The 23437-nt window shown below is 38.5% G+C and overlaps 1 protein-coding gene across 1 annotated transcript in view; it reads right to left on the reverse strand.

Annotated features, from left to right (window-relative positions):
- LOC124798932 (myosin-VIIa-like) overlaps positions 1–23437 on the reverse strand; it is a 393313-nt gene that overhangs the window by 105820 nt on the left and 264056 nt on the right. Inside the window, exons 42-45 of the mRNA XM_047262466.1 lie at positions 22948–23074; positions 16981–17147; positions 12147–12337; positions 2963–3075 (exon numbers count right to left, since the gene is read on the reverse strand). Coding sequence (XP_047118422.1) covers positions 2963–3075; positions 12147–12337; positions 16981–17147; positions 22948–23074 — 598 coding nt within the window. The remainder of the gene's footprint in view (positions 1–2962; positions 3076–12146; positions 12338–16980; positions 17148–22947; positions 23075–23437) is intronic.

The following is a 23437-nucleotide window of genomic DNA, read 5'->3' on the forward strand; positions in this document are numbered from 1 at the left end:
CTCTACTTCGATCATCATCAGTTATTTTTCTCCCGAAATAGCAAAACTCATCTACTACTTTATGTGTCTCATTTCCTAATCTAACTCCCTCAGCATCACCTGATTTAATTTGACTACATTCTATTATTCTTGTTTTGCTTTTGCTGATGTTCATCTTATATCATCCATTCAAGACACTGTCCATTCCGTTCAACTGCCCTTCCAGGTCCTTTGCTGTCTCTGACAGAATTAGAATGTCATTGGCAAACCTCAAAGGTTTTATTTCTTCTCCATGAATTTTAATTCCTACTCCATATTTTTCTTTTGTTTCCTTTACTGCTTGCTCAATATACAGATTGAATAATTGCCACAGTATAAACCATAATTCATTACTCCAAACCATTTGTTTCCAGTCATCCACTGCCCAGTGGCATTGCTCTTTACACCACCATAAGTATCAGTTAGGACTGACTACACAGGAATGTGTGGCTGATGATGAGCTGCTCAACCATTGTACCACATTCTTTTAACCTCCCACATACAGTCACTGTGCTACCTGGACTTCCGGCAGCGTCCTTGCATTGATTTCAAGGTACTTTTTACAGTTACCCTCCTCAATGGTCAATCATACTGATCCATCACACATGAAGTCTGCCTGTTTTTGGTACAGCTGTGGTAGTTCCTTCGCATTTGCAACTTCACAATCACATCACCAAAAGTCAAATTAGGTAGCTTTAGAAGGGCTGTGAAATGACCCTGATGCAGTTGTTACACAGGTGACAACCAATGACTTGCCCATATTTGAAGTCATGGAGAAGGAGGAGGAGGAGATTAGTGTTTAACGTTCCATCAACAATGAGGTCATTTGAGACAGAGCACAAGCTCAGATTAGGGATGGATGGGGGAGGAACTTCGCTGTGCAATTTCGAAGGAATAAAGTCACTCAGCTTTTGTATTCTGTACTTATTACTTATCTAGTGACAACACAATACTCCCCACCTACTTCTATACTGGCAGGTCTGCCTCTTGTGACATCTACTGGTCAATTCCACATTACATAAGGATGTCCAGTTAAGCATGGTGAAAGAACTACACTATCTCGTCAAAAGTATGATCAATACTGTAGTTGTCCTACCATGCTTGATCTCATTTGGCCAAAGTTACAGTAATGCAGCAACACAAAAACTGACCTCATTCAACTGTCATACTGAAGGCAGCATTGCAAGGTGTACATTATATCCTTGGTGGAAGATATTGCATATAAAACTGAATGTGCTCTGCAAAATGTACCTGGAAATGTGTGGAGTGATTCAAACAGCCTAAAATGGATTAGTAGCACTAAACACACTAAAAACCCATAGAAATACTTGACATGAGGCATGGTCAGCTGTTACTAAATACAAGTAGGGGCACTTTTTACTAAAATCAGCCAACTAGCAATGAATTGTGCAAAACTGTTGTTAACCAACCAGTGAAAATTTAATCATTTCACATTATTGATTTCCTCCTAATCCTCCTCCTCCTCCTCCTCCTCCTAAAATTTCCCTCAATATGGGGGTATTTTTCTGTGTCCATGCATACATTTATTTGTTGATTTCAGGCAGTAAATTTATAAGTTATTTGTTATATTTCATCTAATTGCTACTTCAACAACTCAGTGTTCACAAATATCTCAGGAATTTTGCAATATAAACTATCCGACAAAAATAGTGAAGCATCCAGAAGGGTAGGAGGAAACATAAGGAAACTTTACAGATTGAGAGGGTATGTGATGTTTTCACAGTGATTATAATACGAAATTTATAAAGAACTTGGCAGTAAGAGCCTATTTAACAGTATGACGTCACACACAATCTAGCCTGGATGCACGCACTGATTCAGTTGGGGTGTGTGTTATAAAGCCATTATATTCTCTCTTGAGCCAAGCTGGCCCACAATTGTTGTAAATGGCCCTTGATTTTCTAGATACTGGCACTGGGATGGAGTTGTCATCTGGCATCATCCCATGCATGTTCTACGGGTCTTATTGGCCATCATAATACACACAGTTCATAGATGTATGTTTCATGTATGGATGAGTATTGCCTTGTTGGAAAAAGGCAACATGATACTGTCACATGAGAACACAGGATGTCTGTCACATACTGTTGTGCCAGCAGACTTATCTCAATCACTATTCACTGTGACCGTAAGTTCTACCCAACAGCTCCTGACACCAGAATACCAGGAATAACACTGCTGCACCTCTCCAAAACATTGGAAGAATGGGAACTCTTCTAGGACAGTGCCATACTCATAAAAATGGCCGTATGGGGTAGTGCAGAATGAGTATGCCTGCCCTCACATTTCCATGCAGTCCAATATCCGGTCACTGTTACATCCAAATGCTCCACAAGTCCTTATATTGCACAACTCAACTAGCTGGGCATATGAAGATCCACAGTAAGGCCCTTTTCAATCTCTGCCAGGTGCTGATAATACTGTCTCTCATGAATAGTGGCATCTCCATGCCCTTCCATATCCTACCAGGCCTGGTACAGACATTAGACACAAAAAAACACTAATCCACTCTGATGGCCATTCTACCTGTCACAGAGAATTGCAACTTTAATCAATTACATTCCCTCTGATGACGTGTATGTGTACGAAGTTATGTTGATACCTGACCATTTTGTCAGGCATTGTGTAGACTAATATCTATGTCCACATATACAGCTTTTTCTCTATTTTGTTAGATTATATCTGTGATAGTGATGGAGCTACAAATAGTTCTTGTTTCTCACATTGTATATACTACATATTTATCATGAGACAATATACATTTAAATAAACTTATATAAATGAAGGAAATAAAATGCACTGACATATCAGTAAATGTGCACAGAATTTTTCTTTATGTATTAAACTTCTGGAAGACAATTTGTTTTTCATTATTCCATATGCTTGGTTATGTAGTCTATTGCAAAAAAATTGGTCACCATACCTGAAATGATCTTTTGCGAACTCTTTCAGCACATACATGCGCTGACGAGTAACTGTATTAATCCGAAACTGTTGCTCTTTCATTCGCAGAACGGGATCTTTCTCAAATATAGCCTGTTCTCATTTAAAAAAAAAAAAAAAAGAAAAAGAAAAAAAAAATTAAAAAAAATAATAAAATTAAGGACTCTATGTTAGTAACAAAATATTTTCAAAACATGACATGCATATCAGTGACATTAAGGAACAATTCAAACATAATTAATGTTAGTTGTAAACTTTGTTCATATTATTAAAAACAGAATTGTTAGTAACATAGGAAACTGAAGTAGCTCAGAGAAGGTGAGGCTGACACTAAACGGAATACCCAAGAGATGCTTTCACAGTTGTTATTAGTGAGTCTAGATGGTATATTACATGAAAACATAGATTTTGTCTTTTGAACAGCATACTGTTAGAGTAGAATAAAAGAAAAGGAATGTGTGGAAAAGTGTAATAGAAAATGAAGAATCACTAAGAAGCAAGGTGATTGGAGACATTGCTAATATTTGGTTTAGGTCAGATATGCCTTTAGTTCCATGGATCCACAGTGAAGAGATCACCAATAATATGGAATATGTCATGAAATAACAAAGAAAGGTAAAGTTGTCATCAACATGAAGATTGGTTTGAACAATACAGTGGTTTACTAGGCATTCTTCAACTGAAAGTTGTATGTCAGTGTGCTCCCCAACTCTTGATCTAACATACCCAGGCAATTATAGGGGGACCTGCAGCTTACGGTAATGTGGGCTCTGAACCATTGCAATTTGACATTGTTGATTAACAAAAATTGTCAGAGATGAAAGTGGCAGATAAAAATCCCAGGACTGATAGGGGCTCAATGTTTGGATTTGTAGTCTGCTACTTTATCACTGAGGCACATAGCCATGCACAATACATATTTACAAAAGAAGGGGGATATGATAATATTACTTTTACAGATCACAAGTAAAATGGTCCACATGGATGTGAAATCAATAAAAAGTCTTAAACAAATTTGTGTTCAAGAGGTGACAACAGTCTGTCAAAAAATATGTAAATGCAAAACACATTAAAGCGCATGGCCTGTGATATGTTAAACGTACGGAAGTTTGCTTCAACAGGTATCAGTTTTTTTCATTTTAAGTTGTAGCATTCAGTTTGTCACAAAATTCAGATAAATTATTACAGATTTTGAAATAGGGAATGCATAGATAATATATTATGTGTGAAATCAAACATGGAAAATCCAGGATGGAATGTAACAATATGATGAAAAGGATAGTTGCTACTTACATTACAGTGGAGATGCTGAATTGCAGAAAGTCACAACAAAAAGACTGTCTGAAAGTTAGCTTTCAGCCAATAAAGCCTTTGTCAAAAATAGACAGACACAACCATCCCCCCCCCCCTCCCACACACACACACACACACACACACACACACACACACACACACACACACACACACACAAAGAGCCAGAGTCTGGCTCCAGCTGCCAAACTATCCTTTTCATTATATTGCTATTATATGTGAATACCGTCTAATCAAAAAGAAAAAAATAACCATTAGTAAATTTGTAAATAAATATAGGATAGGAACATTACAAAATAACTATTTTATTTTACAAAATTAATTTTCATAATTTTATGTTAATTTAGCAAGTACACAAAAATCTTAAAATCAACAAAAACGTGGAAAGGATAGATTGCTACTCACCATGTGCAGGAAACACTGTGTGAAAGACAGGTACAGTGAAAAAGACTGCTAAAATGTTTAAGCTTTTGGAAGAAGGACTTTGAATGCTAAACATTCTAGCAGTCAGTAGGTCCTCAGTGTGATGAGTAGTAATCTATCATTTTTTGTTCCATCCTGGACTTCCTACTCTTTAAAAGTAACAAGTATTATTTTATATTTACTTGAATAAATGTTTGTGTAGTATTTTCTTTGAATTCTATTCTCTTTCACTTGGTGTCATGAATTTTTGGCAGAGCTTGGCAAGCAGTGCTTCAGGTGTTCTCAGTCATCCAGGATGGTGAAGTATTCTAACATATGAACAGTCAGCACAACTGTGTGATGGCTGGTGATGTGAACGGATTGAAAAGTGAGTAAGATAGTAAAAGTTAATTCAAATGTTTGAGTTGGGGCAAAAAAAAAAAATCCTGATCCACACAAAGTTCTCACAGCAAAAATTAACCCACAAATTTTCTGCAGATAATGGATGAACTATGTTCAATAATCAATAAGAGGATCCAAAGTGACTGAAGAATGAACGAATGGCGAATCCACATGTAAGTGGCAGGTTGTTAGAGATCTATGTCCCACCACAGAACATGGGGGTTAGTTCTATAAAGCAGAACAGGCAGTGATCTGTGGTAGATCAGACTGCAGAGTGCAGTGCTGGTGCAGGCACACTTGTTTCAGAGCACACCATTCAGTGCAGATTGTTGAACAGGGGACTCTGCAGTATGTGATCCCATGTTTTCCCATGCTGATCCAACAACATTGTTAATTATGACTGCAATGGTCACAGGCTCAATGGGTATCTGTCTCCAGGTCCGATGAATCACATTTCTTCTTACACCAAGTCCATGGTTGTGTCTGGATACAACATGACCCAGGTGAACAGCTGCTCAAAACATGTACTGTGCCAGGCTGGAGGGGGCTGTATTCTGGTATGAGGAACTTCCACCCAGGTTTCCATGGGATGTGTTGTAGTAATCAAAGGCCACATATGCATCCATACATGTTTGGTGACTTCCCCAAAGGTGATGACTTCTTCCAGCAGGATAACTATTTGTGTCACAAGACAGGAATCATGATACAGTGATTTGAGAAGTGTGATAGTGTTGTCCACAAAATTTGATTAATTTGAACCCAGTGAATAAATAATGGGACATATCAGGTACCATCATGACACACACAAACTGCCGGACCATAATACAGGAACTGTGTGACCTCTGCATAGACATCTGGTGTCATATACCTCCAGAAATCTACCAAACACATCTCAAATCCTTGCAATGTGGAATCCCTGACATATTCCATTTCAAAGGTGAACCAACACGCTTTTATACATTAACTGGTTCTACTAAGAAATTTGCCAATGGTGTTGGGAGAGTTGGCCACGAATAAATCTTTTAGGTTTGTTCCTCTTAAACTGAACTTCATCAGGGGCTAAAGTTTTTATGATTGCTAGCAGTTTATTTAATACATTATTCTTATTTCTACTATTGATTTCATGAACTGAGCAGATCACAGAATGCATCAGTAGCCTGTAATATATTGTCTATGGCATTAAGTACATTCCTGCTGTAAGTGTAAATAGCCTTCTCAATACTGGAACACTTTAGAAATCCATATTGTGGTTTTCACAATCTATAAATGATTGTTAGATGACTAAAAAGGCACTTGTATAATGCCTTTCCTAAAATATTTGATAGCCTTGATCAAAGCTAAATTAGACAGATGTTTGATGGTATTTCGTTGTCTTCTCACTCACACACATGATTGACTTCAGCACGTTTCAGCCAGTTGCAAAATGTTCCAATAATAAACATCTGGTTACACTAGTAACTTAATACATTACGAAACTCAGAAGGCCACTCTATAATTAACTTTGAACTATGGAAAAGCTAATATGGAACATTGACAATGTTATGAAAGGAACAGATTACTTACCATATAGTGGAGATGCTGAGTTGCAGACAGGCACAACAAAAAGACTGCTAACCAAGTACACATTCAGCCAAAAGGCTTGTTTCTGAATGAGACAATATATACACGCACAAATACACACAAATACAGCTCACGCATTCATGACTGCTGTCTCTGGCTTCTGAGGCTGGACTGCAACCAACAGCACATGATGGGAGAAGCAATCTGGGTGGTGGGGGTAAAGAGGAGGCTGGAACAGGGAGAGAGAGGGATAGTAGGTAGGGAAAGAGAACAGTAAAGTGCTGCATCTGGGAGCATACAGGGATGAGGTGGGAGATGGTAGGGTAGCTAGATGCAATCATGTTGTTAGACAAAGGTTGGGGGAGGGTGGAGAAGGAGAGAAGGAAAAAGATGATGGGTGTGTCTGTGTAATAGAAGGATGTGTAGCTCTGGAGTGGGAACAGGGAAGGGTATAGGTGGGTGAAGGACGGTGTCTAACAAAGGTTGAAGCCAAGAAGGTTATGGGAACATAGGTGATATTACAGGGAAGTTCCCACTTGCATAATTCAGAAACACTGGTGTTGGTAGGGAGGATCCAGATGGCACAGGCCATGAAGCACCCATTGAAAAGAAGAATCTTGTGTTGGGCAGTGTGCTCAGCAACTTGATGGTCCAACAGTTTCTTGGCCACAATTTGTCAATGTCCATTTGTGCGGTCCAACAGCTTCTTGGTTGCCACGTAGAATGCAGCACAGTGGTTGCAGCTTAGCTTGTAGATCATATGGCTGGTTTCACAGGTAGCCATGCCTTTGATAGAATAGATGATGCTTGTGACCAAACTGGAGTAGATGATGGGAGGATATATGGGATCAGTCTTGCATCTAGATCTATTACATGGATATAAGCCATGAGGTAAAGGGTTGGGAACAGCAGTTGCATAGTGATGGATGAGGATATTGTGCAGGTTCAGTGGGCTGCAGAATGCCCCTGTCAGAGAAATGGGAAGGATTGTAGGTAGGATATTCCTCATTTCAGGGCAAGATAAGTGGTAGTCAAAACTCTGGCAGAGAATGTGATGCAGTTGCTCCAGTCCTGAGAGGTACTGAGTCACTAGGGGAATGCTCCTCTGTTGCCAGATGGTGGGACTGTTAGAGATGGTGAATGACTGGAGAAACTCTCCATGCCCTGAAATGAGGACTGTCGCACCCACAGTCTTACCCACCCCTCCCACAGTGGTACTCCATCACTCACTGAACTATATTCTCATCCATCCCTCCACAACCCCTGCTCCCAACCCCTTGCCTCATGGCTCATATCCCTGTCATAGATCTAGATGTAAGACCTGTCCCATACACCCTCCCACCACCACCACTCACCTCAACACGGTCACGGCATCACCTAACCCATCAAAGGCAGGGCTACCTGTGAAACTAGTAATGTGATCTACAAGCTAAGCTGCAACCACTGTGCAGTATTCTACATGAGCATGACAACCAACAAGCTGTCTGTCTGTCTGAATGGCCACCGACACACTGTGACCTAGAAACGGTTGGAACACGCATTTTTGATGACTGCTTCACAGCCTGTGGCATCTGGATCCTTCCTACCAACACCAGCTTTTTTCTGAAATACGTATGTGAGAACTCGCCCTGCAATATAACCCACATTCCTGTAACCCTTCATTAGTCACTGCCCTTCACTCACCTATCCCCTTCTGTGTTCCCACTCCAGCATTACATATGCTTCTATTCCATCAATGAACCACAGTCTTTTTACTTCTCTCCTTTTCCAACCCCCCCCCTCCCCCCGCCTTCCCCCACCCTCTGTCTAATGTCCCTAACCTCCTGACTGCCCGACTACACCTAACTGCCCTACCCTCTCCCCACTTCATCCCTGCATGACCCCACAAGCAGCACTTTACTGTCCCCCGCCTCTACCAAGCTATCCCCTCCCCCCTCCTCCCATCCCCATCCCAGCCTCCTCCGTACTCCCACAATCCAGACTGCTTATCCCATCATGAGCTGTTGCTTGCAGTCTGGCCTTGGCAGCTAGAGACAGTGGTCATGTGTGTGTGAGTAGTGTTTGGATGAGTGTGTGTGTGTGTGTGTGTGTGTGTGTGTGTGTGTGTGTGTGTGTGTTTAATTCAGAGGAAGGCCTAATTGCTTGCAGTCTGGCCTTGGCAGCTAGAGACAGTGGTCATGTGTGTGTGAGTAGTGTTTGGATGAGAGTGTGTGTGTGTGTGTGTGTGTGTGTGTGTGTGTGTGTGTGTGTTTAATTCAGAGGAAGGCCTTTTGGCTGAAAGATTACTTGTTTAGCAGTCTTTTTGTTGTACCTGTGTGTGACTCAACATCTGCACTATATGGTGAGTAGCAATCCACAACTACAATATTTGTTTTATTTTAAAGATTTAATGGTGGATATCACTCCTTCTGGTGAAGTGAGGGTCATGTTCATATTACTGAAGGCATTTGTAATGGTTGATCTTAGATATTTCATGACAACAACTAATGAACCTGACATTTCATCTTTCCAGTAACAGCTATGAAATACTTGTTAAAATGTTTTGCAACAATTCACATGAAACAGATGTTATGTAATTTACTGACTCTTGAGTATTGCTAAATCACTCAAGGACTCTTACCAGCAGGATTAATTGTGGTGATAGAAAAATCAAAAATTTTATTTTTTCATTTAACATGATTGAGGATGTGTAGAGATGCTCATCCAAAGCAAATAAGATGCTACAAGAGAGGTGTTGTGGAATATGAAAAGAATTGTTGCTCATATTTTGAGCATTTTCTTTCCAAGAAGAATCTTCTCACATATATCACATACAGTGACCACGACTATAAAATCAGAGAAATTCAACATACAGAGGGTTATGAAAAGTCATTCGCTTTGTGCACCTTTTCTGAATGGAATGGAGGGAGTAAAAATAATGGAACATGAGGCACCCTCTTTCACAAACTGTAAACTGGCTTAATGAGAACAAGTTAAATGTTTACAGTAAATGAATTCCATGTTACATATAGGAACAATGTTTTATTCTCATTCTTTACCTTCTTGGTCATAAGATGATTTTTTCCTCCTTTTTGTTTCTTGTTTGTTGTTTGAATTTCTTTTTCCTTAATCTTTTATTTTTTCCTCTTGTGCTTATTTTTTTCCTATATTCTCAGTCGCACAATTCAGTATAGCGAAGGAAGATGATGTGCAGCTATTTTTCAAAATACAGAGCTACATAAAAAAAACTACTGGCACCAACACATTCCCAGATTTCATAAAATTTATATTTTGTTTGATTTTATTTCATCACACTCTTCTTGTTAAATACTGTAACTTCAGCTTTTCTAACAGCCACTGTTCTCTTACAAGTTAACTGCCTTTTATCATATTGCACACCATCGACTCTTATAAAATTCCAATTACCTTCATTCACTGGCATCTTTTTCATTCTGGATCTTTTTCATTATTTCCCTAATGCAATTTTCGTGCATTTCTTAGTGCAACTATTCACAGGGGTTAGTTCTTATCTCTGGTTAATTTGCCAGTTCATGGATTCATAATGAAATTACGGTACTGGGAGATTGTTGTAACACTCCTAGCTCTTTACAAACAGAAACTGTCCACAGTCAGGTTATCAGAAGATGCTGCAGAAATTCAGAACTGTGTTATTGGTATTGCAACTGTCTAACATAATCATAGTTAGGTTTCCATAGTTTTGTCTTATGTCTTTGCCATCAATGGGCAAAGATACATCAATGACAATGGATATCATAGGTTTAGCAGTTTCACCGTAAGTGGTGGTAATTATGCCACACGACGACTGGCCATGTAAGTTGGATACCTATGGAACTATGACAATGGCAAAATAACAGGCCACAGAGCAGGCACAAGTCAGTTTCTCTTCTGGCACTGACCTTTAGCTGATTACCAGCTATGCTATGCCACCATCTTCTCACTACCACTCCCACTGGAACTCTGTTACAAAAGTGCTACATTCCATTGAACTATGCCAAATTTGTCATGTGGCTTTGACTCTGTTGGCAGTGTTTCACTACAGAGGATAGACGCTGAACATTCCCTCATGATATTTGTACTGTTGTGGCCTACATTATGTAGAAATATCTGAAATTGTTCATGTTATTATCAAGAGTCATTCAATATTGTGACAGACACATAACTTCTGAAACGTTAAGTGTCTGTCCCTACTACTTAACTTATTTTCTGGTGGATCTTGATTGTTACCTGATTACAAGTTTCTGGTGACTTAAGTTTTATTGATGTCTGATGGCTACTAAATACTGTAGCCATAAAAATGTTAATTTGTTTGCTGTAGGTTACAGCATTTCCGTAAATTACTTCAAGCTACTTCTGGGATGGTCCCTTTGGAAAGGAAATGATTAATATCCTTATCTGCTCCAAAAAGCTTGTGCTCCATCTCTAATGACCATGTCATCCTTGGAACATTATATCCTATCTTCCTTCCTTCCTTTCTTCTTTCCATAACACATGAACCTTAATTGTGAGACATCCCACATCATTTAGAGGCTGAAATTAAACCTGCATTCAGTTTATTATGGGTTATCACTATTTTACAATTGGGTACAAATGTTCAAAAAAAGAGTGTATACTGATAACGCATAATACTCATTTGCCAGATTGTGCTCTGTGATGCAAAACCATACTCTTGGTGCCTGCTTCATCATTACAGGCAACTTATATACTTCCCACAAGCTGTACCATAAACCTTCAAGGATGGTAACTTATTCTATGGCATGATCTTGACAAATACTACCCACCTGGTCCCAATTGTTCCTTTTGTTGTCTACCTGTTTTTCACTTCTTTCGCTCCTTCTCTCCTCATCTCTATCAAAGTGTCTGGCCATTCAGATTTCTGCTCTCATTGCAGGTGGGTCCCTCTCATCCTGGGGTCTGAGTGAAATGTCCTTCCTTTTAACCTTCCCCAAGCTACCATTCTCTTCTTTTCAATGAAGCAACTGTTAGTTCCTAAAGCTAGGTTATGTGTCACTTTTACTTTTATACATCTCCATCAGCAGCATTACATGTTTCACTTACTGAAGATAAGCACTGGACAGAAATTTTGTCTCATAATTTATTAGTTTTCTTGACTGAATGTTTCTTTTGATAGTAAAAACCTGATATGTCAGGCATTTGAATATAGACACTAACTATCCCACAAAAACCTACCCACAAAGTTTTAAGGAGCAGTATTAATTGAGGAATCCAGGAATACACTATGGCATCTATATCCTTCTCCTATGGCAAGACAAAGATAAAATTATATTATTTACAGCATGCAAAATACATTTAAGCCATCATTCTGCCTATGCTTCAAAAGCAAATTGAATGGTTGGTATCCCAATATGTGGTACAATGGGAAGTACCCTCTGTCATGTACTTCAAAGTGATTTGTAGAGTATAGATGTAGATAATGCTTTGTGGAATAATAAAAAATAACTAAAGTGAGTTAAAAGTTGCTTAACACTCACCACAATATTTGGTGCTGGCCTAACTACTGCAGGGAGCACATAAATCACTTCTGTAGGGAAATGACCCCTCTGTCCAGTCCTGGCATTGATTCCATTTCCCCACGAAGAGTTCATTATTTTATCACCATCAAACTCCTCTTCAAGAATCAAAAGATCTCCCCTCTTCAGTATTAGGAAAGAAGATCCCGAATCTTCAACAACAGAAAAACATAGAAAATGAGACCAATTTTTATTGGCTAACTTTAATTTTGAACAAATACAGACATCAAAAAATGTATTACTTTTGAATACACTGTGGGAGTATGCAGTGATCAATGTTATTATAAATATTTACTATCAAAAACAGTCTTGATCACAAATTATTTATTCCTGTGACTGGTTTCGACCACAACTGTGCTCAATTTCACACTAATAAGTAAGAACCTCTTTCTAGTGGTAAATCACTACTTTACCATCAGAAGGAGGTTCTTACTCATTAGTCTGAAGATGACCACAGTCACTGGAATAAATAATTTGTGATCAAGACTGTTTTTGATAGTAAATATCAAAAAAATGTGTTAAATAAATGAAAAATTCTGAGATTTCAGGTTTCTAGAACCTGTTGTACAAGAAAATTCAAATCCAGAGAGAAGGAGTTGCATTCTGTCACAGAAAGGGAACAACTAAGCCATGGTTCAAAAGGTAGATTGACCATAGGCATGTTTATTAATTTCTGTAGTGCAACTCTGTAGCAGAGTCATGGAAGAAAGGCAATGCCCTCATTTATGTAAACACTGCTATTTGGAGCCGTACTTTTCTTGGGCTCCTGAGTATCAGATAGCCTTTTCTCACTTGAGGCTGAATAGAAAAATACCAAGTGTCCTGTCATACCTGTGTAATGTGTGTTTCATTACCTCTGTTATGAAAGCGCAATGGAATATTTTTGGACTGGTAAAACTGGATGTGTTTGATACTATGTTGGTGTGAGTGGATGTCTGAGGAAACAATCTCTGTAAATCATTTATAGTCTGTTTCAAATAAACAGTATTAGGTTATGGGCCCAGGCCACATGTGAACTACTGCAAAATATTTGTTTTTGCTAGTGAGTAAATTATTGTAAAATAACATGAACTTGCCCATAGGTTTTTCATTTGATGAAAATGGCAGCCAGCATTGATGATTACAAAATACAAGTGAATAAACTCAAAGCACCTGACGACAGGACAAACGGGAAATGGCACATCTCAATGCTGTTGTGGGGATATGCGCTTGAACACATTGTTAACAGTACATTCAAGTGTCCTGAACTGGTTGAAGATGTGACAGTGGAAAAAAAATGCATCACATCAGCAGTGGCTGAAAGAAGATGAAAAAGTGGAAAGTTTATTAGCAGGTACACTAAGAAAATCCATTGCTGAGCTCATGTTGACATGAGCCCACACGTGAAATTTGGGATAAGTTACATGCACAATTCGAACACAACAGTATGCAATGACTGAACACATTGAAGAAATCATTCTTTCATGTTCAGCGTGATGACAAAGAGGACATTAGCAAACACATCACAAAGTTGCAGAAGCTTTTTGTGGATTTGAGCAGTGTGTTGTAGAAGCACGAGGAAAATGTTTTGTGTCAAAGAATTTTAAATGGTTGAATTTTTTCCACACTAGGCAAAGACTATGACAATTTTAAACATCTGTGGAGCTCAATCCCAACTGAAAATCAATATGTGAACCTTTTGATAGGAAAATTGTGCACGGTTAAATTCTGAAATCAAAGTATGGTTAATGAGCCACATTTGTTGTATACAGAAAAGTCAGCAAAATGAAGTTATGAAGCAAAAATTTGAAAAAGAATCTTAAGGGTGCAAAACAAAAATTTCCTTCTCAGAAATGTGAGCAAGTAGGCCATAGGGCAGCAGAGTGTCCAATGAAAAAGACGAACAACAGCATTTGCACCAATCACTCTGAAAAGCATGTTGAATTTTTGTTGCACATCTTTGGTGCCTCAGTCAATAACTGTGCTGAAGTCAACAGATGGTACAGTGACAGGGGTAATACAAATCATATCACAGCAAATGATCAATAATTTGTATAACACAGAAAATTCACTTTTCTTGAAAAGATTTCTATTGGGGAAAAAAGTGTAAATATGTTGGCTATGGACAAGGAACTGTGAAAATTCAAATGCAGTTGAATAATGAAAAAAATGCTGAACTGAGAGATATAGTTCATGTTTCTGAAGCAAGTGCTCACTTTTTCTCTGTAAAAGCAGCTGCACAAAATGGTTTTTGCACAAGATTTGATAACAAAAGTGTCAAAACTGATCATGTTTGCCATTGTCTCTGTTCTTGACATATGCATCATTAAACAGGCACAACCGCTTAAAGTGAATTTTCTGTCAGTGTTGGATATGCTGAAAGTTTATCATGAGAGGTCATCAACACAAACAACATGTGAAAAGTGTCTTGAAGCAAATGAACATCATCCTAGGTGGCAGCAAATTAGAATTCTACGACACATGTGCTTTGGGGAAAAATTCATTGATTGCCATTCAGGAAATATATCAACCACTGGTTACTTGTGAACAAATCCATGCCAATGTAAATGGACCTATCTCTATGGACGCTCTTGGAAAAGCTGGCTACTGTGTAATTTTTAAAGATGATTTTAGCGAGTTTCATAAAATTTTCTTCCTGGAGAAGAATATTGAAGTCATCACTGTCCTGGAACAGTTCTTGAATTAGGCTTAGACAAATGCTCATGCAATGAAACAGTTCAGGAGTGATGGAGGAAAAGTATTTGATAACAAGAAAGTCTCAGAATCAATGGCAAGCAGAGGCTTAGAGTATCCACCCTATGCACTACAGCAAAATGGTGTTGCAGAAAGGGAAACCTGCAGTGTATGTTAATGGGTTTAGTTGTGAGCAGCAACAGAACAGATATTGAAAAATTAATGAAAATGTTGAAGCTGGAGTTTCATACAACTAGAGGGGCACCCCACAATTTTTCACACATGAAGATACAGCAAAATGAAGACAGATTGACAACAGCGAACCAAGAGGACTATACAAAGGAGATTCTGGAAAGTTTTGGAATGGAATTTCTACTCAAATTGGGCGTGAAGAAAGTAATGTCAAAGAGATTTCAGCCAAATTTCATTACTGCAAATTTGTGTGTTGTCTGGTGTATTCAACAACAATCTCACATCCGGCTACTGCTTTCACAGTGAACAAAGTAGCTAGAATCATGGAAGATCCTACACTTCAATACTAGAATCAAGTGAAACAAATTTTTAGGTACTAGAAGCATACAAAGGATTATGGAATTATCTACAAGAACAAACAAGGTTTATAAGTCTACAGTAATGCCAGTTGCTGATGACAAGAATATAAGATGTTCAATGAGAGGTGTCATTGCAACTCTCAGCCAGGGAGCTGTATCAAGGACTAGTCAGTTCAAAAGACAGTGGCAACATCCACTAAGGGAGCGGAAATAATATCAGCAAGTGAAGCAGCAAAGGAGTTGGTCTGGCCTGAAAAGAATGCTGTATGAACTGACTGGAACTTCCTAACAAGTAAAACGGCCCACACTCTACATTGACAATACAAACAAGTGAAGATGTCTACTAACCAGTTAGCTGTTCTATTAACCAAGCCATCAGAAAAGATTTGACTCAAGATGCTGTATAAAAGAACCAGAATGCAGGAGTTTAAATCCATGTGAAATTCAGTACCCATTGTTATAGTTTTCTTTGGAGCAAGTATTAACTCAAAATGAAAAATAGACAGTGTATTGTCATATTTGTGTAATGCATTTTTGTGTCTTTGTTATGAAAGTGCAGTGTAATCTTTTTGGACTGGTAGAGCTGAAACAGTTTAGTACTACATTTTTGTGAGTGTATTTCTGCTCTGAGGAAGGCAATGGCAAACCACCTCCACTAGGACCTTGCCTAGTAAGGCAGCGCTGGTCTCCCGCGTCGCTCCCCTACGCTCTGTAAAGAAGTATGGGACTCATCATCATCATCATCATCATTTCTGAATGGTGCTATGTAAATATTTTGTAGTTTGTCTAAATAATTTACAAAGACAATTTGTGCTTTTGTACCTTTTCATGATATAGGTAGCTCATACTAGTTTATCATATTTTTCACTTCTGACGTACATGAGGTCAGCTACTGAGACAGCTCTTTGCTCTGAACTTGGATAACAACATAACATTTTTGTAAAAACTTCAGTCATGATTTACAAATGAAATGAAAATGAACTGTTTGGAAATAAGTGTACATTTTTTCTTTAAAATAAGTGAATGAAGTGAACTATAAATTCCAGTACAGTCTCAGACTTTATTTTTGTTTCAGTAGTAAAAAAGGATAAAAAGAAATTTATCTAACTAAGACAGCAGTGGAGTTTGTAAATCACAAAATTTTTATGTACACATAGCATCAAAAACTGATTGTGTATTTTTTATGTAAAAGCATAGCTTATTAAATGTGAAAAAAAAAATGATTCACATATGTACATTCCTTCACAACATTCTCCTAAGCAAATATAGATTTTTTTAGGCTCCTTCTCCCCAGACATTTTCAAAGAAGGCATATGTCATCAATGTTTATGTTTTTATACTTTTAGATTACAGCGACTGAAGTTAACTATGATTCTTCACTTTACAATGTAATGCATGTCATTGGTAAACATTAAACCCCATCCCATATGACAGTTGTGAAATATACTGATTATATCACAGTATTGTTGGATTCAAAATGAATTGTATGAAATCACGCAAAAATTTATAAATATTCAGTAAACTAATTATTTTTTCTATTTTCCTACCAAATAATGGGGACATATTCTTACCTGGGATGTAGTCCTGTGTTGCGACAACAAACTTAGATCTCTTTTTCAAGCCATCAAGTAAAAAGTTGATAACTGATTCTACTTCTGCTGATAAAGGACTCTTAAATTCAAAGCTAAGTCCTTGAGTTGTTGTTAATGTAAAATTTTGTGGTATTCCATAAATTTTTCTGTAATTGATCAATTGCAGAAATCATGGTATTTTCAAATAACAATTGCAACACTGAACTAAAAAACATCACAAGGAACACACTTCAAATAAGATTTACAACACTGAACTAAAAAACATCACAAGGAACACACTTCAAATAGAAATGCTTAATAACACACTAGACCCATAACAGTCACTATACAAAAGGGTTTTGAGCTTTATAAAATATTACCTGTTACTTTTTTTTTATTTTGTTTTTCCTCAATACATAGATATAGTTTTTGAGTGAGGAAAAGACTGTGCCCTAACTCACCACCTGTATCAGGTTCTACAGACTCTGATACATGCATATTAAAAGTAATTAATATTGTGAAGCGTTGACTTGTGTCCGTGCACTTGCGATGACCACTTTGTCCAGATGGTGCAGTGGTCAGTGCAGTGGTCAGCGCATGTGGCCAGTAAGCAGGAGACCCAGGTTCCAGTCCCAGACTGGCATGAATTTTCAACTTTCCAGATTGATTTAACTCAGTGTCCACTGGCAGCTAATGTATATGATTTCTTTGTGTCTTTTCTCACATTGTGTCATCAACCTTGAGCTGGAGCACCATTTTTTTATAACACAAGCAGGCATGCAGCACACTTTGTATACATGTAAAGAATAACTGTTTCTATTTTACCAAGGTAAACATTGCACATGCAAAATCACAGTTTAATCCTAAATAATGGAAAATCCAGGAAGGAATAATGAAAATATTATCGAAAGGCTAGATTACTACTCACCATATAGTGGAGATGCTGAGTTGCAGACAGGAACAACAAAAAGACTGTCAAACAAGTAAGCTTTTCACCAGTATCTTTATGGCAGAAAATTTTACTTGGTCACTGACCATAAACCTCTACAATCTTTGTTTATCCCTTCTCAGTCAGTCCCAACTTGCACAGCGCAAAAGCTGCAACAGTGGGCTCTTCTTTCGCCAAAACACAAATATGACATAGTATATTGATCCACTTCTAAGCATGCTAATGCAGATGCTCTTTCTTGCCTCTCTGTTGGCCCAGAGTCAATGTTTGATAAGTTCTCTGCTACTTGTTACTACATTGATGCTTTGCATAGCTTCCTGCTTAATCACCATAAAATTGACCAGGCCACAGCAGCAGACCCTAATTTGCAGATTCTGTTGCATTACATCTGACTGCATTCAACCAGACAGATTTGTAGCTCTGTGGTTCATCCATATTTTTTTGCCATTGGCATGCCCTTGCAGCCCAGCAAGGTGTCTTTTAGCTTCACACCAATAACAATCAGTCAAGTGTTGTAGTTCCCCAGGTTCTCCAGTCTGGCATGCTTTGTTTGCTACACCAAGGTCACTAAGATGTCTTTCATACCAAGTGGCTGGCGCAACATCATTGCACTTGGCGTGGCCTGGATGTGCAAATTGAACAACTGACTTCTCAGGGCCACGACTGTGCTGCACATCTGTCAACTCTGCTTTAGCCATTCTTTGAATGGCCCAAACCTCAAGCACTTTGGCAATGTTTGCACTGGGATTTTGTGGGTCCTTACTGGAATACATGTTGGCTCATTTTCATTGATGCTTTCAGCAAATTTCCCTTCATGGTTCCTACGCACTCTTCTACAGCTCATTCTACAATCCAGGCCTCATTGTTGATCTTTTGCCTCAAGGGATTTCCAGAAGTTACTGGGACTGACAATGAATCTCATTTTGCTGCTGCAAAGTTTAAACAGTTCTGCACCACCTCCGGCATCAGTGATATTGTGAGTGCATCATTCCATCCACAATCGAAGAGTGAAGCTGAGTGCTTTGTATAAACATTTAAGCAACAGACGGGCAGACATCTTGCCTCCCACACTTGGGATCAAGCTCTGTTGCTCTCCTTGTTGCATGGCTTCAGTTGCCAGAGGCTGTGGTCATGTGTGTGAGTTGCATTTGCGTGAGGCTGTGTGTGTGTTTGTTGCATGGCTTCAGATGCCAGAAACTGTGGTCATGTGTGTGTGAGTTGCATTTGCATGAGTCTGTGAGAGAGAGAGAGAGAGAGAGAGAGAGATAGAGTGTGTGTGTGTGTGTGTGTGTGTGTGTCACCTATTTTTGACAAAGGCCTTGTTGGCCGAAAGCTTATTTTCTGACAGTCTTTTTGTTGTGCCTATCTGCGACTCAACATCTTCACTATCCTTTTCATAAAACTAACAATTCAGTCTTTTACCGATTGTATGGAGGATGGAAGCACTGGTAGCAGGGCTTTCGTACAACGACAGTTGCTGAAACCGCACTGTAACCCCTCTCTCCTTACTGTTGTGTACAAAGTCGTACACAACACAGACCATTTACTATAAAGTGTGCCACAATAATTTGTTCACTGTCAGCAAATTCCTTCAAAATAAACTAAATTATAAGGAAACTAAATACCATTCATTCATATTTGGAGTACAGCTTTATTTTATAAATGAATTTCATCTTGAAAATTAAAATTTAATTAATGTGACAAGCAGACTAAAATTTTGCAATTTTCTTTTTAACATAATCCTGTCCTTATTATAAAATTTTATTAGCTGTGTCATTCTAGTTTTTTACTTATACACAGTGATTTTGCTAAATGGGGACAAACTGGAGGAAATTATCCTGAGAGGACAAGGTACAAAAAATAACATATGGACATACGGTCAGAAATGTGTTCGAAAGATGGTACACCCCCTTCAAGATGGAGAAAGAAGATCTTTGACAGTGAAACCACACAGGAAAATGCAACAGGCAACTGGAAATATTCTGACTGTACTAATGTATTAACTCTGCACGTAAGAGGGCACAGAGCTGGAGCATTGTCATGTGGTAGTCACATTATACCTCCTACAACCAAAGGCATGTCTTCCAGCAGGGGAGGCAGGGTCACCCACAGAAAGTGCAGATATGACTTGCCTGTGAGGAGGTGTGCAAGGATGTTTGGTCCCATGAGGCGATCACCAATAATTCCCGCCAACTCACTGAGGCTGAACAGGTGCTGAAGGTTCACAGCCACAACACCATTGGGATTCTCTGCAACCCCCAGGTGGTTGCTGTGGAGATTGATAATACTGTTCCTCCTAAACATGAACAGGAGACATGACAGAAATCCCAGCACCATGGTGGTCTGTGTGATGAACCAGTGAAAACCGTTGCAGCAAAGGCAAGTCTGTTGGTAATAATGTCTGCACGCACTGCAAGTGATATGGGTAGCGGCAGTTGATGTGGAGAATGTTCCACACAGTTAGGGCAGTCTGGCTTACCTCATGCTAGTGGGCCACCTGCTTGGTGCTGAGTCACCACCAAAGAACTTTTACCTGCTCCTTCAAGTGAGTGTACCTTCTGCTTCCATGTGACCTTTATTTTTCCTTATCCTGTCAGGGATCATTTCCTGCAGTTTGATCCCTTTTACCAAAATCACTGATTAACAGAAAGGAGAAACTACAGAAAAAAGCAAAAACAAAATAAATGAAGTGAAGGATCTGTGAGAACTATATCATGGGCAGTTCTTCTACCATTCTCTTGAGTAAAATTTTCTTCTGCTTCTTTTAACTGTGCTGCTTCTAGTTCTTTACTGCTAATTTGGTGAGCCTAATTCTTTCTTGCCCAGCACACACGAAACAAATCTTTGTATCAACAGAGTGAGTTTGTAGGTGACATATTTTCAACACCAGGGATGGGGTTATAATTTGTTTACCAATATTATAAATTATTATAAAAAGATGAGGGCTAGTAGAAATCCTTGGGTAACAGAAGAAATATTGAATTTAATTGATGAAAGGAGAAAATACAAAAATGCAGTAAATGAAGCAGGCAAAAAGGAATACAAACGTCTCAAAAATGAAATCGACAGGAAGTGCAAAATGGGTAAGCAGGGATGGCTAGAGGACAAATGTAAGGATGTAGAGGCTTATCTCACTAGGGGTAAGATAGATACTGCCTACAGGAAAATTAAAGAGACCTTTGGAGATAAGAGAACCACTTGTATGAACACCAAGAGCTCAGATGGAAACCCAGTTCTAAGCAAAGAAGGGAAAGCAGAGAGGTGGAAGGAGTATATAGAGGGTCTATACAAGGGCGATATACTTGAGGACCATATTATGGAAATGGAAGAGGATGTAGATGAAGATGAAATGGGAGATACGATACTGCGTGAAGAGTTTGACAGAGCACTGAAAGACCTGAGTGAAAACAAGGCCCCTGGAGTAGACAACATTCCATTGGAACTACTGACGGCCGTGGGAGAGCCAGTCCTGACAAAACTCTACCATCTGGTGAGCAAGATGTATGAAACAGGCGAAATACCCTCAGACTTCAAGAAGAATATAATAATTCCAATCCCAAAGAAAGCAGGTGTTGACAGATGTTAAAATTACCGAACAGTCAGTTTAATAAGCCACAGCTGCAAAATACTAACACGAATTCTTTACAGATGAATGGAAAAACTAGTAGAAGCCGACTTCGGGGAGGATCAGTTTGGATTCCGTAGAGATGTTGGAACACGTGAGGCAATACTGACCTTACGACTTATCTTAGAAGAAAGATTAAGGAAAGGAAAGGCAAACCTACGTTTCTAGCATTTGTAGACTTAGAGAAAGCTTTTGACAATGTTGACTGGAATACTTTCTTTCAAATTCTGAAGGTGGCAGGGGTATAATACAGGGAGCGAAAGGCTATTTACAATTTGTACAGAAACCAGATGGCAGTTATAAGAGTCGAGGGACATGAAAGGGAAGCAGTTGTTGGGAAGGGAGTAAGACAGGGTTGTAGCCTCTTCCCGATGTTATTCAATCTGTATATTGAGCAAGCAGTAAAGGAAACAAAAGAAAAATTCGGAGTAGGTATTAAAATCCATGGAGAAGAAATAAAAACTTTGAGGTTTGCCGATGACATTGTAATTCTGTCAGAGACAGCAAAGGACTTGGAAGAGCAGATGAACGGAATGGATAGCGTCTTGAAAGGAGGATATAAGATGAACATCAACAAAAGCAAAACAAGGATAATGGAATGTAGTCAAATTAAGTTGAGTGATGCTGAGGGAATCAGATTAGGAAATGAGACAGTTAAAGTAGTAAACGAGTTTTGCTATTTGGGGAGCAAAATAACTGATGATGGTCGAAGTAGAGAGGATATAAAATGTAGACTGGCAATGGCAAGGAAAGCATTTCTGAAGAAGAGAAATTTGTTAACATCGAGTATAGATTTAAGTGTCAGGAAGTCATTTCTGAAAGTATTTGTATGGAGTGTAGCCATAAATGGAAGTGAAGCATCGATGATAAATAGTTTGGACAAGAAGAGAATAGAAGCTTTTGAAATGTGGTGCTACAGAAGAATGCTGAAGATTAGATGGGTAGATCACATAACTAATGAGGAAGTACTGAATAGGATTGGGGAGAAGAGAAGTTTGTGGCACAACTTGACCAGAAGAAGGGATTGGTTGGTAGGACATGTTCTGAGGCATCAAGAGATTACCAATTTAGTATTGGAGGGCAGCGTGGAGGGTAAAAATCGTAGAGGGAGACCAAGAGATGAATACACTTATCAGATTCAGAAGGATGTAGGTTGCAGTATGTACTGGGAGATGAAGAAGCTTGCACAGGATAGAGTAGCATGGAGAGCTGCATCAAACCAGTCTCAGGACTGAAGACCACAACAACAACATTATAAAACATTACACAATTTCATCTTGCCATACCTTAACACAATTACTCTTCATACCTACCAGTGAGAAGTATTACTTGATATTATAGCTACTGTTATGAGAAACAGTCTGCTTAAAATGAGTTACATTCTGTAACTTACTTGTGGGATGTCACACTGCTGACTTCAGGGTAGGACAGCTCGAGTATTACTTCTTCTTGATCATCAATAAAATATACACCTGTCCAATTCACTGCAATTATTATATTGTTTTTGTGGAGTTCTGATCCTGAAAATAAAATTGAATTTTATGTTATTGACTTAATAAGGTTTAAAACAGAATATAACTCTTTAAAAGTAAATATGAGGGTTGCCTCTTAACTTTTTACAAATAAAAAGTAGACGGTGCTATTGAGATGTGAGATTAATATTACTTTAAAATTTGTTATTTAATATTTCCTGTTGTGGAGCAATGGCAGAACAAAAACTGAATGGGTAGTATGGTGACAGCCAGCATTCAAAGAAACAATTTTGGGGAAACTGGAATTTCATGCCAAGCTTTCAGATGGATAACATTTTTAACATTTTTGTAAAGGCCTAAATCAGCAACAATGCTTTGAATAATTTCATTCAAATTTTAGTAATCAATCAC

The sequence above is a fragment of the Schistocerca piceifrons genome, chromosome 5 (genome assembly GCF_021461385.2).
Source record: "Schistocerca piceifrons isolate TAMUIC-IGC-003096 chromosome 5, iqSchPice1.1, whole genome shotgun sequence".
Classification (NCBI taxonomy): domain Eukaryota; kingdom Metazoa; phylum Arthropoda; class Insecta; order Orthoptera; family Acrididae; genus Schistocerca; species Schistocerca piceifrons.